General features: G+C 41.0%; 1 protein-coding gene across 2 annotated transcripts in view; it reads left to right on the forward strand.

The window, feature by feature from the left end:
* The window catches only part of WWC2 (WW and C2 domain containing 2), a 289,038-nt gene that overhangs the window by 248,687 nt on the left and 17,280 nt on the right, over positions 1-23,071 (forward strand). For both annotated transcript variants that reach the window (XM_077477273.1, XM_077477274.1), the window contains exons 20-22: positions 8,550-8,642; positions 11,198-11,440; positions 14,533-14,660. In XM_077477273.1, coding sequence (XP_077333399.1) covers positions 8,550-8,642; positions 11,198-11,440; positions 14,533-14,660 — 464 coding nt within the window. The remainder of the gene's footprint in view (positions 1-8,549; positions 8,643-11,197; positions 11,441-14,532; positions 14,661-23,071) is intronic.

Below are 23,071 nucleotides of genomic sequence, written 5' to 3' on the forward strand. Positions count from 1 at the left end.
TACCAGAACATCATGACCTTTAGGTACAAATCAGTCATAACAAGCATAGAAAATGAATCGGCCAACGAAGCTCTTCCTAGTCCCCACGTGTTTCTTCTGTATGGCTCCATCTCACAGCAGTAATATACATGTAAACGTAGGGAAAGAAACTCAGATTCAATAGTGTAAATCCAACAACATAATTTATATAAAAAAAATGGTTAAAAACCACTTACATGATAAAAAGTACAGTAATGTGTATATTTGTATACAAAGGAAACCCTTTTCTTTGTATACAGATAATCGCTAATGTACTTTGTATACAGATAAGCAAGATCACTGGAGTAGCGGTGCCTACTTCAGTGATTTTCTGTTTGCTGGGGCATCATTCACCAGATTTACTAAAACCCATGCACACAGAATCTGGTGCAGCTGTACATCAAAATCAGCTTCTAGGTTTTATTGTAAAAGGTTAATTCAACAAGCTGAAATTGGAAGCTGATTGGTTACTATGCACAGCTGCACCAGATTTTGTGTGCACCAGTTTTAGTAAATCTCCCCCACAGTTATATTCGTCCAAACTGGACCTGTGTGAATAGGTATAAAATATTTAAAACTGGAACCCTTCTTTAATGAGACATAAAAGGCACAATTCTGTAAATATCAGGATTTATATAACATTAATAAAATACTAAATGGGTGAAAGAACATTTGTGCATTTCATTTACCATGTTCTGTGCTCATGGAACTTTACCTCTTTCAAAATGACCATCAGATAACTGGAGAATAGAATTATATCCTGTTCATTTACACTTGGCACATTTTCTAGATCACTGGCGGTCACTGTGCATCCTGTATATTCTATATAATTTTCATGGTTAAATCTGGTATCTCCATTATTTATGCTTCCGATATCAAATATCACCAGATAATCTCAGGCCATCTTGGCCTTTCATCCAGTCCTACGCAGAGACATCGTTCAGAAATCCTCATTTGCTCTTTTCTTGTGTAAACTGACCCTAGTGTCTTTAAGTCTTGCATTAAAAGTTGAGTTCTTGCCAAAAACAACATTATCTCTACCTGAATGAAGCCACACCCTTCGCTTGAAATACAGTGGCGACATTAACCCTGTAGGGTGATTTTTTTATTTTATTTTTCCTTCTCACCTGGAAGTGAATTTTAGATGGGCAGAAAATTAATCTGTGTTTTCTGTATGCATTTTCTGGTGTATCACTGCTATAGATCACAAATAATTCCTGACACAATTCCACAATCATACTTGTGGAATTGCTTAACCACTGCAGCTATGGAAGATTTGGCTGCTCAATGACCAGGCCATTTTTTTGAGATACGGCACTGCGTCACTTTAACTGACAACTGCGCGGTCGTGCAATGCTGTACCCAAACAAAACTGACATTCTTTTTTTCGCACAAATAGAGCTTTCTTGTGGTGGTATTTGAACACCTCTGCGGTTTTTATTTTTTTGCGCTATAAACAAAAAAGATCGACAAATTTGACAAAAACACAATACCTTTTACTTTTTGCTATAATAAATATCCCACATTTTTTTATCAAAAAAAAATAAAATAATTTTCTCAGTTTGGTAAAAAAAAAAAAAAATCGCAATAAGCGTATATTGGTTTGCGCAAAAGTTATAGCATCTACAAAATGGTGAATAGATTTATGGCAATGTGCAATTCTTTATCGGCGCTGCGATATTGCGGCGGACAGATAATTTTTGACACATTTTTGGGACCATTGACAATTATACAGCGATCAGTGCTATAAAAATGCATTGATTACTGTCACTGGCAGTGAAGGGGTTAACATTATGGGGCGATCAAGTGGTTAACTGTGTTCCTTGTGTTTTAACTGTAGGGGGGGTGGGACTGTCTAGGAGGAGAGATCAATCTGTGTTCATACATAGTATAAACACACGATCTGTCTCTACTCTCCTGAAAGAACTGGGATCTGTGTGTTTTACACAGATCTCGGTTCTCGCTCTGTCGCAAGTGATCGCCGGAGCCCACCAGACACTCGCATCGGCTCCTGGCACACGCGCCCCTAGTAACCAAAATGCAAAGCAACGCAAGCTAATGTTGTTTCGCCCAGCCACGCCATTCTGCTACAGTAAATCTGCGGAGGCTGGTCGGCAAGCAGTTGATGTTTATCTAGAGTGTGATGAAATGTAGGACTAGACTATACAGTGTATTTGCTACAAGCAAGAGGGTAACTTGGGGAGAGCAAAAGTGGCAGTAGAGAAGATAGGGGGGAAAAGCAGGAGGGTTAAAAGCGGTACTTTAAACGTATTTACCAAATTTGCAATTGTATAGTTTAACCACTTGACCACTGGGCACTTAAACACCCTTAATAACCAGACCAATTTTCAGCTTTCGGTGCTCTCGCATTTTGAATGACAATTACTCAGTCATGCAACACTGGACCTATATGAAATTTTTGTCCTTTTTTTCACACAAATAGAGCTTTCTTTTGGTGGTATTTAATCACCGCTGGGTTTTTTATTTTTTGTGCTATAAAGGAAAAAATACCGAAAATTCTGTAAAAAAATGAATTTTTCTTTGTTTCTGTTAGAAAATTTAGCAGATTAGTAATTTTTTCTTCATAAATTTTTGCCAAAATTTATACTACTACATATCTTTGGTAAAAATAAGTACAAATTGGTGGATATTATTTGGTCTTTGTGAAAGTTATAGAGTCCACAAGCTATGGTGCCAATATCTGAAAATTGATCACACCTGAAGTACTGACGGCCTATTTCAATTCTTGAGACCCTAACATGCCAGAAAAGTACAAATACCCCCCAAATTACCCCTTTTTGGAAAGAAGACATTCCAAGGTATTTAGTAAGAGGCATGATGAGTTTTTTGAAGTTGTCATTTTTTCCCACAATTCTTTGCAAAATCAAGATTTTTTTTACTTTTTTTTTTTTTTTCACAAAATTGTCATATTATCAGGTTATTTCTCACACACAGCATATGCATACCACAAATTACACCCCAAAACACATTCTGCTATTACTCCCGAGTATGGTGATACCACATGTGTGAGACTTTTACACAGTGTGGCCACATACAGAGGCCCAACATGCAGGGAGCGCCATCAGGTGTTCTGGAGCACCCAGGACAATTCTGACATTTCTCTCCTACATGTAAAAATCATCATTTATTTGCTAGAAAATTACATAGAACTCCAAAACATTATATATGTTTTTTTAGCAAACACCCTGGAGAATACAATGGTGGTCTTTGCAACTTTTTATCTCGCACGGTATTTGCGCAGTAATTTTTCGAATGCTTTTTTTTGGAAAAAAAAACAGTTTTGGGCTTAAAAAAAAAAAAAAAACAGTAAAGTTAGCCCAATTTTTCCATAATGTGAAAGATGAAGTTACGCTGAGTAAATAGATACCTAATATGTCACTCTTCAAAATTGCACACGCTCGTGGAATGGCGCCAAACGTCGCTACTTAAAAATCCCCATAGGCGACAATTTAATTTTTTTTTTACTGGTTATATGTTTTGAGTTACAGAGGAGGTCTAGGGCTAGAATTATTGCTCTCGCTCTAACGTTCGCAGCAATACCTCACATGTGTGGTTTGAACACCGTTTTCATATGTGGGCGGGACTTACGTATGCGTTCGCTTCTGCATGCGAGCACATGGGGACAGGGGCGCTTTAAAAAAAAAAAAATTTTTTATTGTTCATTTTACTTTATTTATTTTAGTTTGACATTTTTTTCCCCCCAAAAAATTTTTTTGATCACTTTTATTCCTATTACAAGGAATGTAAACATCCCTTGTAATAGGAATATGGCATGACAGGTCCTCTTTACAGTGAGATGTGGGGTCAATAAGACCCCACATCTCACCTCTAAGCTGGGAAGCCTGAAAAAAAAAAAAGATTCTGTCTTTGATCGTATTAGCGATTCGATAGAAGCACCGGAGGGCGGCGGGAGGGGGGGGGGATGTCTATGGCTGGGTATTGCAGGGTATCACCGACTATGGCTGGGTATCGCAGAGTATTGCATTGCAGGGTATTGGCGGGTGTTGCAGAGCATTGCAGAGTGTTGCAGGGTATTGGCGGGTGTTGCAGAGCATTGCAGAGTGTTGCAGGGTATTGGCGGGTGTTGCAGGGTATTGGCGGGTGTTGCAGGGTATTGCAGAGTGTTGCAGGGTATTGCAGAGTGTTGCAGGGTATTGCAAAGCGTTGCAGGGTATTGCAGGGTGTTGCGGAGTGTTGCAGGGCATTGCGGAGTGTTGCAGGGCATTGCGGAGTGTTGCAGGGTGTTGCGGAGCGTTGCAGGGTATTGCGGAGCGTTGCAGGGCATTACGGAGTGCTGCAGGGTAATGCGGAGTGCTGCAGGGTAATGCGGAGTGCTGCAGGGTAATGCGGAGTGCTGCAGGGTAATGCGGAGTGCTGCAGGGTAATGCGGAGTGCTGCAGGGTAATGCGGAGTGCTGCAGGGTAATGCGGAGTGCTGCAGGGTAATGCGGAGTGCTGCAGGGTAATGCGGAGTGCTGCAGGGTAATGCGGAGTGCTGCAGGGTAATGCGGAGTGCTGCAGGGTAATGCGGAGTGCTGCAGGGTAATGCAGAGTGCTGCAGGGTAATGCAGAGTGCTGCAGGGTAATGCAGAGTGCTGCAGGGTAATGCAGAGTAATGCAGAGTAATGGGGGTATTGCAGAGTAATGCAGAGTAATGGGGGTATTGCAGAGTAATGCAGAGTAATGGGGGTATTGCAGAGTAATGCAGAGTAATGGGGGTATTGCAGAGTAATGCAGAGTAATGGCAGGGTATTGCAGAGTGTTGGCAGGGAATTGAGGGGTTAATTTTCGGTGCGCAGCGATGTGGGCACTGCAGATGCAGCCCACATCGCTGCTGACACCGATCTCTTCCCCCTCCGCTGTACCGATCGGTACAGAGAGGGGGAGGGAGGAACCGGCGTCATAACATGACGCCGGTTTGTTTACAAGTGATCACTCCGTCATTTGACGGAGCGATCACGTGGTAAACGGCCGCGCTGAGCGGCCGTTTACCGTGAGGACCCGGCGGTCACGGATGCTCTCGAGTGCGCGCCCCAGGGGGCGCGCGAGAGCAGAATTCTGGGAGGCCGTTAATTAACGGCCTCTCAGAGTTAAACAACCGCCCTGAAGCCGTTAATCGGCAATGGGCGGTTGTTAAGTGGTTAAAACAGAATATCAATAATAATAAATCAATATGTCTGGGACTATAAAGTGATACAGAGTTCTCGCTCATGCCTTAACCACTTGACCACTGGGCACTTAAACACCCTTAATAACCAGCCCAATTTTCAGCTTTCGGTGCTCTCACATTTTGAATGACAATTACTCAGTCATGCAACACTGTACCCATATGAAATTTTGTCCTTTTTTTCACACAAATAGAGCTTTCTTTTGGTGGTATTTAATCACCGCTGGATTTTTTATTTTTTGTGCTATAAAAGAAAAAATATTTTTTCTTCGTTTCTGTTATAAAATTTAGCAATAATTTTTCTTCATAAATTTTGGCCAAAATTTATACTACTACATATCTTTGGTAAAAATAAGTACAAATTGGTGGATATTATTTGGTCTTTGTGAAAGTTATAGAGTCCACAAACTATGGTGACAATATCTGAAAATTGATCACACCTGAAGGACTGATGGCCTATTTCAATTCTTGAGACCCTAACATGCCATAAAAGTACAAATACCCCCCAAATGACCCCTTTTTGTAAAGACGACATTCCAAGGTATTTAGTAAGAGGCATGATGAGTTTTTTGAAGTTGTCATTTTTTCCCACAATTCTTTGCAAAATCAAGATTTTTTTTTTTTCCTTTTTTTTTTTTTGATTTTTTTTCACAAAATTGTCATAATATCAGTTTTTCTCACACACAGCATATGCATACCCCAAATTACACCCCAAAACACATTCTTCTATTACCCCCGAGTATGGCGATACCACATGTGTGAGTTTTTTACACAGCATGGGCACATGCAGAGGCCCAACATGCAGTAAGCACCATCAGGCTGACATTTCTCTCCTACATGTAAAAATCCTCATTTGAAAAAAAAAAAAAGATTCTGGCTTTGATCATATTGGCGAGTCGATAGAAGCACCGGAGAGTGGCGGGAGGGGGGGGGGACGTCCCCTCTCACCCTCCTGTAAGAACGATCAAGCAGCGAAACAGCCGCTATGATTGTTCCTATGGTGTAGGAAATCGCCGGCTGAAAAAGCTGATATCTGAATGATGCCTGTAGCTACACCCATCATTCAGATATCCCCGCACAAAGTCAAGGACATCATATGATGGCTGGCTGGGTATTGCAGGATATCCCCGACTATGGCTGGGTATTGCGGGGTATCACCGACTATGGCTGGGTATTGCAGAGTATGGCTGGGTATTGCAGGGTATCTCCGAGTATAACTGGGTATGGCAATTTATTTATGAGTATTGGCGGGTATTGCAGAGTATTGGTGGGTATTGGCAGGGAAATTAGGGGTTCATTTTCGGTGAGCAGCACTGTGGGCACTGCAGATGCAGCCCACAGCGCTGCTGACACCGATCTCTTCCCCCTCCACTGTACTGTTCGGTACAGAGAGGGGAGGAAGGAACCGGCGCCATAACATGACGCCGGTTTGTTTACAAGTGATCACGCCGTTATTTGACGGAGCAATTGCGTGGTAAACGGCCGCGATAAGCGCCCGTTTACCATGATCCGTGATGCGCCGGGTCCGCATGCTCTCGAGTGCTCGCCCCAGGGGGCGCGCGAGAGCGGAAGTGTGGGAGGACGTTATATAACGGCTTCTCAGAGTTAAGCAACCACCCTGTAGCCGTTATTCGGCTATGGGGCAGTTGTTAAGTGGTTAAGATCCGCAGACCCTTCCCTGTTATTTAAACTGAACTACCTCCTGTTTTCCTAGAATCCTGGATTAACAATAAGTTTTCATAAATTGGGGGGTGAAATGTCTTCCAAATCAACGTAATGCCATGGCTACTCTTATTCCAAACATTATCGAGCCACGTTCCATGTGCTTTTTTCCAGGCCATAGGATCAGAATCCATCAAGTTTGTCTTGACGAGGTAGGGCACTCCACATAGGCCAGGATGTTCTGACTAGGCTAAAGATGAGGAATTTAGTGGGATTACCAGACCCACCATATTATTACATTGTAGTCCACGTGGCCAGGACGATCGACTGGTGCAGACACAGCGATTACAATTCATGGGTCCAGTTTGAATAGGATTGCTCCCCTGTTCAATTGTCAGGACTCCAATGGGCATAAAAATAACCAGATCTCTGAGCAAACATCCATTAATATGCCCAACACTCCAGGCAGTTGAACGGTTCTTTTCATTAATTAATGTCAGGAGTTTCACTTCTCCCTTGACACCCATCATTGGCCATCCAGAGTTCCTCACAGGCCAGAGTGACCCAATATTCTATTCTTGGATTGAACAAGGGGTAGTTAGCATTTCACATTTCATATCCTTACCCCACTGGGCCATGCTTTCTTCAGTCTCTGCATATTATGGTGTCCTGACACTAAGCACTTAAGCCCCATACACACTATCAGTTTTTCTGCTGAGTTTTTCCTTCAGATTTACCAAAACCATATAATGGGAGGTCAAACCTTAGGAGTTTCAATGTGTATGCAATCAGGCAGGCCCTTGTACTACATGTTTTTGGTAAACCTGAAGGAAAAACTCAGCAGAAAAACTGATAGTGTGTATGGGGCTTAAGTCCTAGTGTCTCGTCTGATTCAGCCACCTGTCAGAATTTGTAACAGAAGTGACGTTCCATAGCCACCATCTTGCTACACCCCACACTCGTCCACAGTAAGGAAGGGGGCAAGCGGACGTCTTGATATACCCACCGAAGTTTTGCATTTCACACTTATTTTTAACACTAAACAGAGCTTATAAGGTGAAATACAGTATTTAGAAATCCAAATGACTGTTTACATGTTGAATTTTAAAAGCAGTTACAAATTCTGATGGGTAGCCAAATCTGATGTAACGCCATCATTAACTTTTGCACTTTCTGTGTTCTCTCCCAAAACCCCACAGGGCACTTGACACCTCTTGAATTAATCTGCCAAGAATCTTAGGAGGTGACCCTAGGTTCCTCATCACCTGACAAAATGACTTGTAGTGTTCCTTTACTGAGAACTAAAAGGACAGAATCTTTTTTTTTTTTCTGCAATAAGTATCAGGAAATCTCCTACAAGGTCATCGCCAGATGGTATAGAACCCAAATGACCTTCGCCAAATTCTTTCCACAGCAAAAACCTAATTGTTGGCATTGTGGTACCCATCAGGTCTCCCTTCTCTATGTGTTTTGGGCCTGCCTTTTGCTCTTACCTTTTTTGGAACCAGGTTACTAAAATCATAAAGCAAACCACAGGATTTTCCCTGTCCGATGACCCGCACCGTTTTCCTTCACTATCTCATTCCCTTGTCCTGATAAATATAAGAAATCCTTGCTAATTCAGAAATTAGATGCACCCTTTTTATCCTCTTCTTTTTATATAACTTGTGTATTTTTTACAGCTGAATCGAAGTGATAGTGACAGCTCAACTCTTGGAAAGAAGTCCCCTTTTGTTAGGAATGCAACAGAACGTCGCAGTCTACGGGTAAAGAGGGTATGTATCAGGTTATTTTATAAGCACCAAACATATACAAGTATGTGGCTGTATGAAATAATTGAGTAATTGTTCCTAGAATATCTAATGATATAAAATCTTTTATGACTAATTTCAAATTGCAAACATAATAAATGTAGCCTAAATACAACGTGACAGTGTAATGACACCCCAAGGCTTATCTTAAGTCAGTGTGTATCATTTGTAAGCGTGTGTAAAATGAATGTAAAGTGCACTTATGTAAAGGCGTTGCACCTTCTTCAGCATTCCAACCCCCCCCTTTATTATTATTATTTTTTTCTAATGAAAGTTCCAGCAAAAAAAAAATCCTTTAATAGATAGGCAATGTGTCGTTAATGTTTTTTTATTTCTTTTATTTTTAACCTTTACATTTCTAAGGTCCTCTGCTACTTTGTGCTGAATTCTGGTCTTATGGACTTCAGCAGTATATGTACTGAGACACTGACCTGCAGGACAAACCGATACTACAAATGTAGTTCACAACTGTTCTAGAATATTTATTATTTTTCTGTTTTTATTGCAATTTATGTTTATGCAAACAACATGAGTGATAGCAGGCATAAAGAAATAACCAACAATCTATAAAACCTACATAGAATTTTCTAAAAGGCAGTTTTAAGATTGTCACAACAAAGGGGAAACAAAACCTTTGCATTGTCCACTGTTTAGGCCACTTGGATGAGTTAGTGTATTTTCACTTATATGTTCCAATTCACAAAGCATAACGTTAAAAAAAAAAAATACCTTGTTTAGATGCTCTTTTCTGGAAACTGCCGCACTAAAAAAAAAAAAAAAAAATATTTATGTCGGCCATAGTCAGTTTGAATCTCAGCTGGTTCCTGCTGATTCAAACCATGTATGAGCAGGCTGAATGTACCAAGCTGATGCATCAATAAACTAGCCTGCCGGATTTTACTTGTGATTACCGCTAGTAGCTGGTATAGCCACTAGCAATAATTACTGTCTTCTCCCGGCAGGGACGGCTTCCCTGCTGGGGGAATACAGTGGCTTGACGGTAGGCATTCCCCTGTCTACACTGTCTGTGTTGATGGGGGAATCAACCCGTGGTTGCAGGAAATACATTTTTACAGTGTATGGCCTGCCTTAAACCCTACACGCTAGTTTTTTCACTGGGTTGCTGAGAAATGCTTGCAGTCAGCCATGACACCTTCTCCCAAGAAACATCTAAACATAAGAAATCATTTTTTTTACCTATGTAACTATATTTAGCAGGATTTTCTCAAATTTGACTGCAAAAATGGAAATACACTTTAAAGTAGACATGCACGGTGAACAAAAGCCTGTTTGAGGCTATGTTCAAATTTTTTTAAGCATTTCCTGCATTCTGCGTTTGGGTGGGCAAAGCAGCCCATGCATTGGGAAAATGTTTCAGCACCTTTTCAAAACCGCACCTGCACGGAAACCGCATTGGTGCTTTTATACCACAGTTTCATGCCCCCAAAAACGCACTGCTTTTTCAGATGCCTGGGGGTGTCATTAAGAATTAATGGCACCCCTGCACTACTGATGAAAAGAAATGTGCTTTGTCTGTGGGTGCGGGAATGTGTGCAACGTATATGCATTCCTGTACCTGCATAAGTGTAAACGTAGCCTAACAATGCCCACTCTAGCTTAAATATGATACAGTTTGCTTTGTAATGCTTATCTTACCCCCAGCATGGGGTATGTACTGCATGCATATCTCAGTCCCCTTAAGCAAGGCCATACACTGATCAAAACTTAGCTGGTCCAGCAGCATTTGATGTGGTTATCCCCACCTTACAAAAGGCAAAGGAACATATCAAAATCATTTCCAACAATCAGCAGCTGCAGCCAATTGACTCCAGCCACTGATCAGTGTATTCTAATAGCAACAGGTGCTGCTGTCAGACTACAATGTCCCAGTTAAGGGATTTTGCCATCCACCTCATTTATGCGGATGGAGAAATCTGTGGTGGTTTTTTTTTTTGTTTTTTTGTTCAGCCAGCGGGTTCATTGAAAAAAAAAAAGGTAACTCCTGATGCTTGATAATTGGGGGATACCATATTCAGAAAAAGCTAATCATTATAATGAGGATTTTCTCATAATTGGATTAAAGAGCAGGGGATGATGTACAACATGTTCACATTTTGTTGTGCTGGAAATTTTGTTTTGCTAAAAGAATATTTAATACCTCATTTTTTTGTATCGCTGATCTAGAGCAATGGACAGCCCTCCAAAAGATCTTTTTGAAAGAACAGTTATTCATTGTTGGGAAATTCTTATTGAATGGTATTGCCAAGTTTATGTTCAATAGTATTTGAATTTCACTTTAACGCTGTTCTTTTATGCCATTTGTGTAATGTATAAAAGCAGAATATATAGAATATGACCCCATACATTTTTATGTATGGGGAACATGGTGCAATTTATCGTTAGAGTTTACAAGTCTTGCTTAGTGAGTCAAGAGTCTTTTGCAAATCTAGCAAAGTACATAGAAAATAAACATGATGTTCATTATTTCCTTTAATGGTGCATTGTGTGCCTATTATTAGCCTGTATGTCCAACAATGACACGAAGAGCAATGCATGAATGTCGCGAAAGGACCTCTCTAGACTTGGAGCTGGATCTGCAAGCATCGAGGACTAGACAGAGCCGACTTAATGATGAGCTACAGTCCCTAAGAGACTTAAAGCAAAGATTAGAGGAGATGAAAGCCAATGGGGAGACTGAACTACCACCATATGTCTTGGAGGACGAACGCTTCCAGAAATTGCTGAAACAAGCAGAAAAAAAGGTAATACCTTGCTATGAACCGTATTATAGGAATTATCATTTAGAAATCTTCCTTTTGTTTCAGGCAGAATCTGTTGCTGTAAAGCAACCAATCACATTCTTGTTTTTTCCCCCCATATTGGGAATGGTAAATCTTGACTGCTGTGTGATAAAGACTGACATGGTGCCAAGTACTTTAATACGTGAGGCCCAGTTTGTTGGCTTCTGGTTTTCCTGATGTACACTGATTAGACACAAAGTGCAGTTTGCAATGAGAACTATGCAGGTGGGACATTCACTGTACAATTAATGTATCAGTCTCAGCTTTGGAACTATACAATGCCTGTATTCATTTGATCAGATTCAAAATTGCGGTCAGTATATTGGAGCATATACATGTAAATGAGGAGATGTCGGTGTGGTCTGTGTGGCCTCACTCACAATAGCCGTGTAAGTTGATAAACTGTGCATGTCAGGACAAAGTGGTTTAGGCTGATACAGGGTTGGAACTATAACATGAATGTCAGTTTGATCACATGCAAGATTTCAGTCAGTATATTGGAGCATTAACATGTGAATGAGGAGATTTCTGCTATGTGTGCATAGGCTTATCTCCCACATAGCACCTGTGTTACAAATTGATACAGCTTATATGGATCGATGCCCAAACCTATTGCTCAAAGAAAGATTAGCCGAATGTCGATGCACTGTACTGACATTATCTGTCTTATCTATCACACATGGATATGTTATAGTATATTGTTTAATATCTGTCGATTATCAGTGCAAATATAAAGACCTTTCTGTAGTCCAGGGCATTTTACTGTGATTTGCAAAAAATGACATTCAAATTTCTATTGCCAGTCCATCTACAACTAGAATACATATTGCATTATGATTACACATTGCTATAATGGTGTTTTGTGCATCGGTAAAGCGATGAATCAAATTACGAATTGAGGATATATCATTTATTGAGATCCACCCTTGGATCATTTTTTATTATATATATATATATATATATATATATATATATTTTTTTTTTTTTTTTTTAAGACGATTATGATTATACTAATGGGGATGCATGCTGTTTTAGCTATATGTTTTTAGATGCATTTATTACACTTTTGATTTTATGTATAGCTTTCTCTCCCTTAGAGCACTGCTAATCCAAGCGATTATTACTCAAGGGTTAAAGCTGAATTGCAAGCACAAAAATGTTAAATATATTCCTCAATATCTGCAAAGGCTATAAATCCATGTTGTGAGCATTAAATGCCTTTGAAAGCCAAAATATCAGTTTGTAAAGGTAGCGGTGAGATCGTTACTGTACTGCACATAGTCTGTGCATAGAACAGAGGTGTGAGAGGGACCCAGGAGGCTCACCCACTGCAGGCTGCCTGGCAAAAACTACAGTAGGGGGTGGATACAAGACAAGTTATCCCTCAACAAAGAGACAGAGGAGCAGTGATTGGTCTTTATTAGAGGAGTTTTACACTGGATTACTGCACTGATTTGAAACAAAAGCACACCAATATTAAAGTAAAGCCCCATACACACTATCAGATTTTCTGCTGATTTTTTTCATCAGATTTACCAAAACCATATAATATAAGGTCAAACCTTAGGAGTTTCAATGTGTATGCGATCAGGCAGGCCCTCGCACTACATGGTTTTGGTAAATCTGAAGACAAAAATCAGCAGAAAATCTGATCGTGTGTATGGGGCTTAAGAATTCTCATGGCTTGTTTAGACAATATTTATTTTTTCCCGGAGTTCCAGTTTCCATAATTCACACTATGTGTGATGACAGACGTTTTATTGCAATTTTTTCCCATTCACACTGCAACACACCCTAGCGCTGCGCTAGACGTGCTGCACTTTATCACTGCGCATCGGTCCGAATCTCACTGCAGTGTCAGGCAGCACACCTTTTGTACACTTGAAATAAAGTTCATACCAACAAAAAAAAAAAGGATGGTGCAATGCGCTGAATCATGCACCACACTGCCCCCTAGCCAGCCACCAATGCAGATTGGCTGGAATATTGAAGCACTCCGGCTGTTTTGTAATCATGTGTGAATTCACCATTACATACATACATATATATATATATATATATATATATATATATATATATATATATATATAATGAAGTGACTGGCCTTGGGTACACAGAGATGAATCAGATCCTCCTACATACATTGTACCTGTTTATCTGCAGTCTTCTCTTCTCTACATCTGTTCAAGGTGGTGAATTTACAAGTTTGTCTAAGCTGTCTGATAAAAGGGGGCAGAGAGCTAAAGTTACACTCTACAGAGCTCAGTGAAGAGAGCTCCGAGAGCTTATTGGAGGGAAGGGACATACCACCTTCACACAGGAACAGAGTTGAGGCTGTCAATCAGCTGAACATTCCTCCCCTGTCACCTTTTTTTCTCTTGGTGTCATAAAAATGTGTTAGAAGTGATTTATGATATTAGCTGAGAAAGGAAGCAGCAGACAGCAATGATACTTAGTGCTCTGCATTAAGGCCAGTAAACACCATAGAGAGAGATGCTTTGTTCATATTTCATGTCTGAGGTTTATAACCACTTCATAGAATTTACAAATTCCCACAAGTTCCACTCCGCTCAGGCAGAAAGCAGTTGGTAAGTGTAATAGTCTTAAAAGGTGTTTTTTCTGTGGGGTGGGTATGGGTTTGTTTAGCTCAAAGTCAGTGATAAAAGTAAACCCTTGTCAGGATTAGAAGCATTAGTGTGTCAGCAATGCTGCATCTAGCCAGTTGAACTACAAAATATATGGAAAAGGATCTGAGAATAGAAGATGCCGGATTAAGTATTATAAGCAGTCAGCACTCGATAAAATGGATGCATTTGAAAAAAATATATTTGTGAGGTTAAAAAGATGGTTAAAACCATATGGAAAGCAAATGTGTGTGCCTTGTTACACAATGTTATGTTTCTTTCTCTTCAGCTCAATGTGACCTGCTTATAAAATAGTTACTTTCCAATACAATACCCCCCCCCCCCCCCCCCCGATTGAAGTTATGTAATGCATCCTAGCAAATGGTTCCTCAGAAGTAAATGACAGATTGTGGTTTTATTTGTCTGAAGGCTGAACAATCAAAGGAGGAACAAAAGCAAGGACTTAGCGCTGAAAAATTAATGAGAAAAGCCTCCAAGGATGTGTGCAGACTGCGGGAGCAGAGTCAGAAAGTGCCTCTACAAGTACAATCTTTCAGGTGAGATTCAAAAACTTCACACAGCATTGCAGCACTGCCATATGAAAATGAGACACTCTTCTTTCCTCCTGTGTCTTGAACAGGGATATGCAATTAGCGGACCTCCAGCTGTTGCAAAACTACAAGTCTCATCATGCCTCTGGGTGTCATGCTTGTGGCTGTCAGAGTCTTGCTATGCCTCATGGGACTTGTAGTTCTGCAACAGCTGGAGGGCCGCTAATTGCATATGCCTGGTCTAAAGGATTATACACTTTACCAGTCAATTAGGCCATTCAGATGTCCCACGAGAAAAGAAAGTGGTAAGATATTTGTCCATCTACAGATTCCTGTGCTACCAGGACCTGGGCCTGCCTGACTTTCTCTCAAAGCTTGGCGGGGGAAAGCAGCACGCTTGGATACTCATTCTCTTTTCCCTACAAAAAAGGGAACACTCATAGCCAGTGTTCCCTGAGATTTCCCAGGTGCAACAACAAGATCTTTGAATTGTTGGAAGCCCCTTTCGCACGGGCCGATAGAATTCAGCTTTTAGCTGTGGATAGATGACATTATCTATCGCACCTAAACTCAGACAATGCTTTCCTATGGCCCCAGTCACACAATGTGTTTAGCGACGATTTTGTTACATGGGGTTTTGTGCGGTTAGAAAAAATAAATTTGACTGCGTCCATGACCGATTTATTGCAGCTAGCGGCAGCAAGGAAAGAAAAACAGGAAGCACATCGGAAATGGCAAGAATGTTTCACCGCAGCTAAACGCAGCGCCTGTAAACGCATGTTATTGCTGCTAGTCACAATGTACAACTGCAAGTGATCGCTGTGCCTGAAGTTATGGAATTTCAAAATAACAAAACATGCTCTTAACAGCGGCAGGACAGCCGTCCGTGTAAAAGAAGCCTTCCTGTGCCACTGGGAATCATATAAAGCCTTAAATATTAGAAGAGCCAAGCTAATATTATTATGCTTGTTCTTCATACACTATTGCAATTCTACTTTTTTGTGTATAATGCAAAAACAAGTACCCTATAGATCAGTGTTTCTTAGGTTGTTTTTTTTTCCAGTAAAGACACCCTCTAAAATTTTGGTCTGGAGGCACCCCATTCAGAGATATAAAAAAATCTGAACTAATATTTTTACATAATGCACCAACATCAGGACACCCAACGTTAGAGGTAATTTATTCTTCAAAAAGCAAACACACCTTTGCACACTGATTCTGACTAGTATTCTAATGTTTTACTTCTCCTTCAGTTTCTCTCTTTCATTCAGCTATGTGACCCCAGTGGTGAAGGAGAGGGGCAGGGGAGGGGCGAACAAGGAGGCTGTGCAGGTGCCTGACATCATTGGTTGCTACAAAACCAGTGGCTAGAATATTGTAATGGTGCACAATAAAAACCTGTGGCTTTGTGTAAACTAAAAGGCAGGTTTGATCTACCTGCTGGCTTGTATAACATTTTTGGGTAATTTTTAAGCATTTTGCCAAGGCATCCCTGAAAAAACCTGAAGGTAACCCTGGGTGCCTCAGCACCCTGGTTAAAAAAGGCTGCTCTAGAGAATCAGCGATGGCTAAAGGAATGCCATACTCAGAGCTAGAGGTGCGCGGCATGGACATTTTGGTACTGAAAATGCAGGACGCACTTAACCGAAAATTACAGTTTTAAAAAAAAAAATATATTTTCATATATAATTGTATTATATTCAACTTTTTCATTAATATCATGAATAAAATGAATATAAATTTATTGTCAGGCATGAATGGCACCTTCTAGAGCAAGAAAAGTTCAAGAAAAATGTATTCCTTTAAATTCTATGTATGTCTTTACAATGGTCCATTGCGCTTCCGTTGTGGTGCTTAAAATCTTGCTTGCTGAATTTTGGTCACTATTAATAACTCGCACCAAAAACGCAACTCCCCGTTGAAATGCATTGAACATGCGGCAAGAACACATCAATAACGCACCCGTGTTACGTCTTTGATGGGTTTTTGAATCACATGACCTATGAAACACAACGTAAGCACACTAAAATGGGGGTAAAATTGCAGCTAAATTTTTGCATTTTCAATGCCATTATTGGCACCTTTTCTCTTATCGGCAAAATGGCGATAACGCCATTTTCATAGCTACATAGTCAGATTAAAAAAAGACACAAGTCCATCTAGTTCAACCAAAAAAAACATACAATCCCATACACACAGTCCTTCACCCACAGTTGATCCAGAGGAAGGTGAAAAACCCAGCAAAGCATGATCCAATTTGCTACACCAGGGGAAAAAATTCCATTCTGATCCCCCGAGAGGCAATCAGAATTTCCCTGGATCAACTTTACCTATAAATGTCAGTACCCAGTTATATTATGTACACCTAGGAATGAATCCAGGCCTTTTTTAAAGCAATCTACTGAGCTGGCCAGAACCACGTGTGGATGGAGTCTATTCCACGGCAGCCGAAATTTCGATGCATCTCTATTCAGAACATTTGGTACTAAATTGTTATAATTCCGCAGGCTTACGCATGTGTGTGAATGTGTTTATGAGGTCAGGCATTTAGGAAAGAAGCTGTCAATTTTAACCCCCAGGAGGTCATTCCCAGACTGAGTAAGCTAAATAAAAGGCCATATAATAACGGGAGAATATAAATATGTCATGTGTAATCCTGCACTTAACCAGTTATGACTGGTTTTCTTTAGTGTCCTGAGAACTCTGAAACCATGTATGCAAGCACCAGCTTGGGGAAGGAAAATAATGGACTGTCGTGTGTCCTTCTTCACCTTATTACTGGTCATTTAGGGAACCCAGAATGTCAAAAGACCCATAGTTGAGTGCCCGGGTTAGGGGGATAGACCATGCATCAGCATATTAGGGTGCCCCAGTTTCTGGACTTTCAGAGGCTCAAGGTGACAATGACAGGTATATACATGTATACATGGAAATACTTCATTATAATATGTTTTCCATGCTACCTCGCCCAGCTAGTGTAAGAGGACAAAGACTGTTATTTATTTGTACATATATTTGCATCATACCACCAAATACAAACAAAAAAAAGTCAGTGCCCTGATCTTGGCATACCTGATCTTCGTTTAATTAAAGCTTTCCTTGTAATATAAACAGTAGCTGGAGTTACAATCCAGTAAAACTTTCCCAGAGCTCAAATAGTAGTTTTGGGGGGACTAACCTTTAAGTGGTATTAAACCCAAAATCAAAAATGTAATATATTGCAGCTCAGCACTCATTAGATGGGGTGCCTGCATTTGTTTTTTTTTAAACCTTTTCTTCCCCTCTGTTTTGTCCTTGTGATCTGGCCAATAACGCACCTCCTGTATTGGAGTACTCCCACTCTGGATGAATGAGCACAGGGGGCACAGCAGACAACAGCATTGTCAGTTTGTGTGTGTGTGTGGGGGGTGTAGTAGTGGATTTTCTAGCAGGTTTAGATACACTAAGGGGCAGAGGTCATACATTATACATTTTTTGTCATTGACCCATCCCCATTCTAAGCCTTATCTATCTAACCCTGTAAAGAAAAGATTTGTCTACTTGCCTATTCTGAAGCCACTCCGGTCCTGTCCCATGATAAGCTGTTAGTGGCAGCTTCAAAGTATAGGAAGGCAGCCAACAACGTATGCCCCATAGTAAGTCTATGGGTGACGTCATCTCCCAGGCATTTGCAGTCATAGGCGGCGATCTCTATTTTACACAGAAGCCGTCGCTGAGAGATCATGTAACCCCATACACACTATCAGATTTTCTGCTGATTTTTGTCTTCATATTTACCAAAACCATGTAGTGCAAGGGCCTGCTTGATTGCATCCATATTATGTTTTTTTTTTAAATCTGAAGACAAAAACCTGCAGAAAATCTTATAGTGTATATGGGGCTTTAGATAGAATAGGCTTAGAATGGGGGTAGAAGTATTTTTAAATATAGATAGAATATTCAGCGCTAATGTATATATACTAAAAGCTAAATGCAAGCAGACGACACTCAAGGTAAATTCATTCAATCCCTCAAATAGCATAAAACATCACTTAATAAGAACACACCACATTTTATTATCCTATATTTATTTTTTCATTTATTTATGTTTTCATGATTTTTTTCTATTCTTTTGTTAATAATTTCTAAAGGCACTGCACAGATTTCAATATAGTTGGCCTTTAAAGTATCAATTTATTCTCTTTTGGAGTAACCCCTAAAAAACATACCAGGGGGTCCAACACTATTCTTCCTTCTAGCTTTAGTAAAAGCAGACACGTTTGTTTTGAATCGCTTACTTTGGACCAATTAAGGTATAGCGCCACGCCTACCTACTGCTTTTTTCATATAAACTGTACAACTCAATTGAAAAACAAAATTACATCTTTTAGGGGGCAGTGAAAATAAAAATAATGTGGTTGCATAAGTGTGCCCACCTTCTTATAACTCATGTTAATTAGGAGTCAGTACACACCTGCCATCATTTAAAGTGCCTCTGATTAACACCTAATAAAGTTCAGCTGTTCTAGTAGGTCTTTCCTGACATTTCCTTAGTCGCATCCATGATCCACAGAGAGCTTCCAAAGCATCAGAGGGATCTCATTGTTAAAAGGTATCGGTTAGGAGAAGGGTACAAACATTTTTCCAAGGCATTAGATATACCGTGGAAAACAGTGAAGACAGTCATCATCAAGTGCAGAAAATATGGCACAACAGTGACATTACCAAGAACTGGACGTCCCTCCAAACCTAAATAGGAGACGATAATTGGTCAGGGAGGCTTCTAAGAGGCCTACAGCAACATTAAAGGAGCTGCAGGAATATCTGATAAGTACTGGCTGTGTAGTACATGTGACAACAATCTCCCATATTTTTCATATGTCTGGGCTATGGGGTAGAGTGGCAACACTGAAGCCTTTTCTTACGAAGAAAAACATCCAAGCCCAGCTAAATGTTGCAAAAACACATCTAAAGTCTCCCAAAAGCATGTGGGAAAATGTGTTATGGTCTTATGAAACCAAAGTTGAACCTTTTGGCCATAATTCCAAAAGGTATATTTGGCACAAAAACAACACTGCACATTACCAAAAGAACACCATACCCACAGTGAAGAATGGTGGTACCAATTTTCAAAATTTTCGGTCTTTTTTTATTTGTAGAGCAAAAAATAACCCCAGAGGTGATCAAATACCACCAAAAGAAAGCTCTATTTGGGGGGATAAAATATAAATAATTTTGTTTGGGCAAAGTGTTGCATGACCGCGCAATTGACAACAGTGTTGAAAGCTGAAAATTGGTCTGGGCAGGAAGGGGGGGGGGGAGTGCCCTGTATTAAAGTGATATCAAAGCTTTTTTTTAATATAACAAACATGTTATACTTACCTGCTCTGTGCAGTGGTTTCTTTTCAGGTCCCCTACAGACACTCCTTGTTCCTCCCCCTTGAGCAGTGCCCCCAGAGAAAGCCACTTGCCCTGGGTGCACTGCTGCTCCCGAGCCCCTGCTCTATGCATCCATAAGAGTACCCCCCCCCATCTCCCCTGATTGGCTCACTCATTTGGCATGTCATTTTTTCGGGGGGGGGGGGGGGGGGGGGGCGGATACCCTCTTTTAAGGGGCATCCAGCTCCCACTTCCTCTCGGGGCTCTGCAGATCTGGAAGGAAGTTCACCTCTCCCCCCTGCCTCTGTGCAATCTTCTGGGACACGTCGCAGGTCCCAGAAGATTGCCCGGCCAATTGCAGCACGCAGAGCGGCTCGCAACAGGCACAGTGCCTGACTGGCTGTGAAGCCACAACCGGTAGCCCACAGTCACAATGCCGGGGAGAGGAGCGGGGTTTAGTTTTCCCGCATCACTGGATGCTTTCTCTTTGATAGCTGGGCCCTGGGATCCAGTACTTTTTGGAGGCCAATAAAAGTTTACTGGCAGGGTCTTGTCACAGGTCCAGGACTGTGGGTCAACCTGAGTGTTCCCCGGTTCCTGAAGGTTTCCTTTAACATCTCGGAGCCTACCATAAAGGGCGAAGATTGTTTTTTTCATCTCTGATTAAACCCTGCTGCGAGGAGAAAGTAGGGGAAATTTTCTCAGGAATCTCTCCTTCTATGTATTATGTTGTCATGTCATGTCTGTGTCACCACAGGGGGCTGTATTGAGCACTCACCATTCTGACGCTGGAAACAGCAGAAGCCTTCACTCTCCTCTCCTTCAAGCTGGCCCAGACCCTCTGGTAAGAGAAAGGGGGGTCTGATCTCTTCCTGGGCCCCCAGATTGGTGTTTTTTATTCTTATTTGATGCCAGCTAGCTGCCTTGCTCTTTAAAAAAAAAAAAATGTTTGGTGCAGACCGCGGCCGCTCACTAGAGTGGAGGATTTACCCCCCCCCGCCATGCTGCAGGACGCTCACGTGGGAAACTCAGCTCTTTGAAAAAGGAAGAGGGGGCGTAGCTGGCCACACGTGCAGGAAGTGTTTTGTGCACTGCGAGAGAAGCTGCTGCCTGGCAGTGGAGGGACAGGGCAGAGAGGTTGGCTGGTCAGGTTTGGTGACACAGGCATTTGCCTTTTGACAACATTGTACTGTATAGCTAGGATTAATAGCAGTTATTGTACTGTACTATAGCCTAGCAAGTGTTACATTCTTTTGCTGATAGTGCCTCTGCTTTGTGCTGTAAGCTATGAGTGGCAAAGGGACCAGGAACTCCTCTAAGGGTTCTAAGGGGCTAATGGTATACGACAGGGATATGCAATTAGCGGACCTCCAGCTGTTGCAAAACTACAAGTCCCATCATGCCTCTGCCTCTGGGTGTCATGCTTATGGCTGTCAGAGTCTTGCTATGCCTCATGGGATTTGTAATTCTGCAACAGCTGGAGGTCCACTAATTGCATATCCCTGGTATACGACAAGCTAAAAACCCTTCCAAAAGAATGTCATCCTCCCCTGAGAGGTATACGGCTAGTCAGAAGAGCCATCAAGGGTAGAACACTGTCCCTGTGTATTTCATACAAACGGGTTTTTTCTTCTACCATTTAAAAGATTAATGCTATGATGTCTCTCCATAGTAGGACTAAACATAGCAGATTCCCATCCAGTCCTCAGGGCCCTTTTTTGAGGTGCAGGAGGCTGGGGATCAGGTAGATCTTTCCAGATATTTGGAAGATACTTATCTTTCCTCTTCGGACGATCCTAACAGGGAGGGAGTAACCTCACAAGTCAGGTGTTTGTCTACTCCCTTACTTAACCCTTTTGTTGCCTGCAGTACAGGCTCTTGAGGCATCTACCTCTAATAAGGTTAATTTGAGCCTCCCCCACTTGGGGATGTTTTTTTCCTATTCATGCATAGCTTATGTATTCTGAATGGGAACATTTCTATGAAGAAATGGGGGATTCCAGCAATTAATGCTGCAATCACCTCAGTGAGCAGAGTCTCACATGTGCAGTGGATAATGCACTGATGTTAAAGGATCCAGCAAATTAAGGTTGGATTTTCCTTTTAACCACTTTCAGACCGGACCATTTTGCTGGTAAATGACCAGAGGTCTTTTTACAATTTGGCACTGCGCTGCTTTAACTGGTAATTGCGCGGTCATGCAATGTTGTACCCAAACAAAATTTGCGTCCTTTTCTTCCCACAAATAGAGCTTTCTTTTGATGGTATTTGATTGCCTCTGCGATTTTTATTTTTTGCAATATAAATGGAAAAAGACCGCAAATTTTGAAAAAAAATGATATTTTCTACTTTTTGTTATTAGAAAAATCCAATAAATTCAATTTTAGTCATACATTTAGGCCAAAATGTATTCAGCCACATGTCTTTGGTAAAAAAAAAAGTCAATAATTGTATATTTATTGGTTTGCGCAAAAGTTGTCACATCTACAAACTAAGGTACGTTTTCTGGAATTTACGCAGCTTTTAGTTTACGACTGCCTATCTCAGTTCTTGAGGTGCTAAAATTGCAGGGCAGTACAAAACCCCCCCAAATGACCCCATTTTGGAAAGTAGACCCCCTAAGGAAATTGATAAGAGGCATGTTGAGCCCATCGAATATTTTATTTTTTTGCCTCAAGCGATTGAATGACAAAAAAATAATTTTTTTTTTTTTTTTACACAAAGTTGTCACTAAATGATATATTGCTCACACATGCTATGGGCATATGTGAAATGACACCCCAAAATAAATTCTGCTGCTTCTCCTGAGTACGGGGATACCACACGTGTGGGATTTTTTGGGAGCCTAGCCGCGTACGGGGCCCCGAAAGCCAAGAACCGCCTTCAGGTTTTCTAAGGGCGTAAATATTTGACTTCACTCCTCACTACCTATTACAGTTTTGAAGGCCATAAAATGCCAAGATGGCACAAAACCCCCACAAATGACCCCATTTTAGAAAGTAGACACCCCAAGCTATTTGCTGAGAGGCATGTTGAGTCCATGGAATATTTTATATTTT

This window comes from Lithobates pipiens, unplaced genomic scaffold (genome assembly GCF_037356315.1).
Source record: "Lithobates pipiens isolate NorthernLeopardFrog02 unplaced genomic scaffold, aLitPip1_a1.2 Scaffold_13, whole genome shotgun sequence".
In the NCBI taxonomy this organism is placed as follows: Eukaryota; Metazoa; Chordata; class Amphibia; order Anura; family Ranidae; genus Lithobates; species Lithobates pipiens.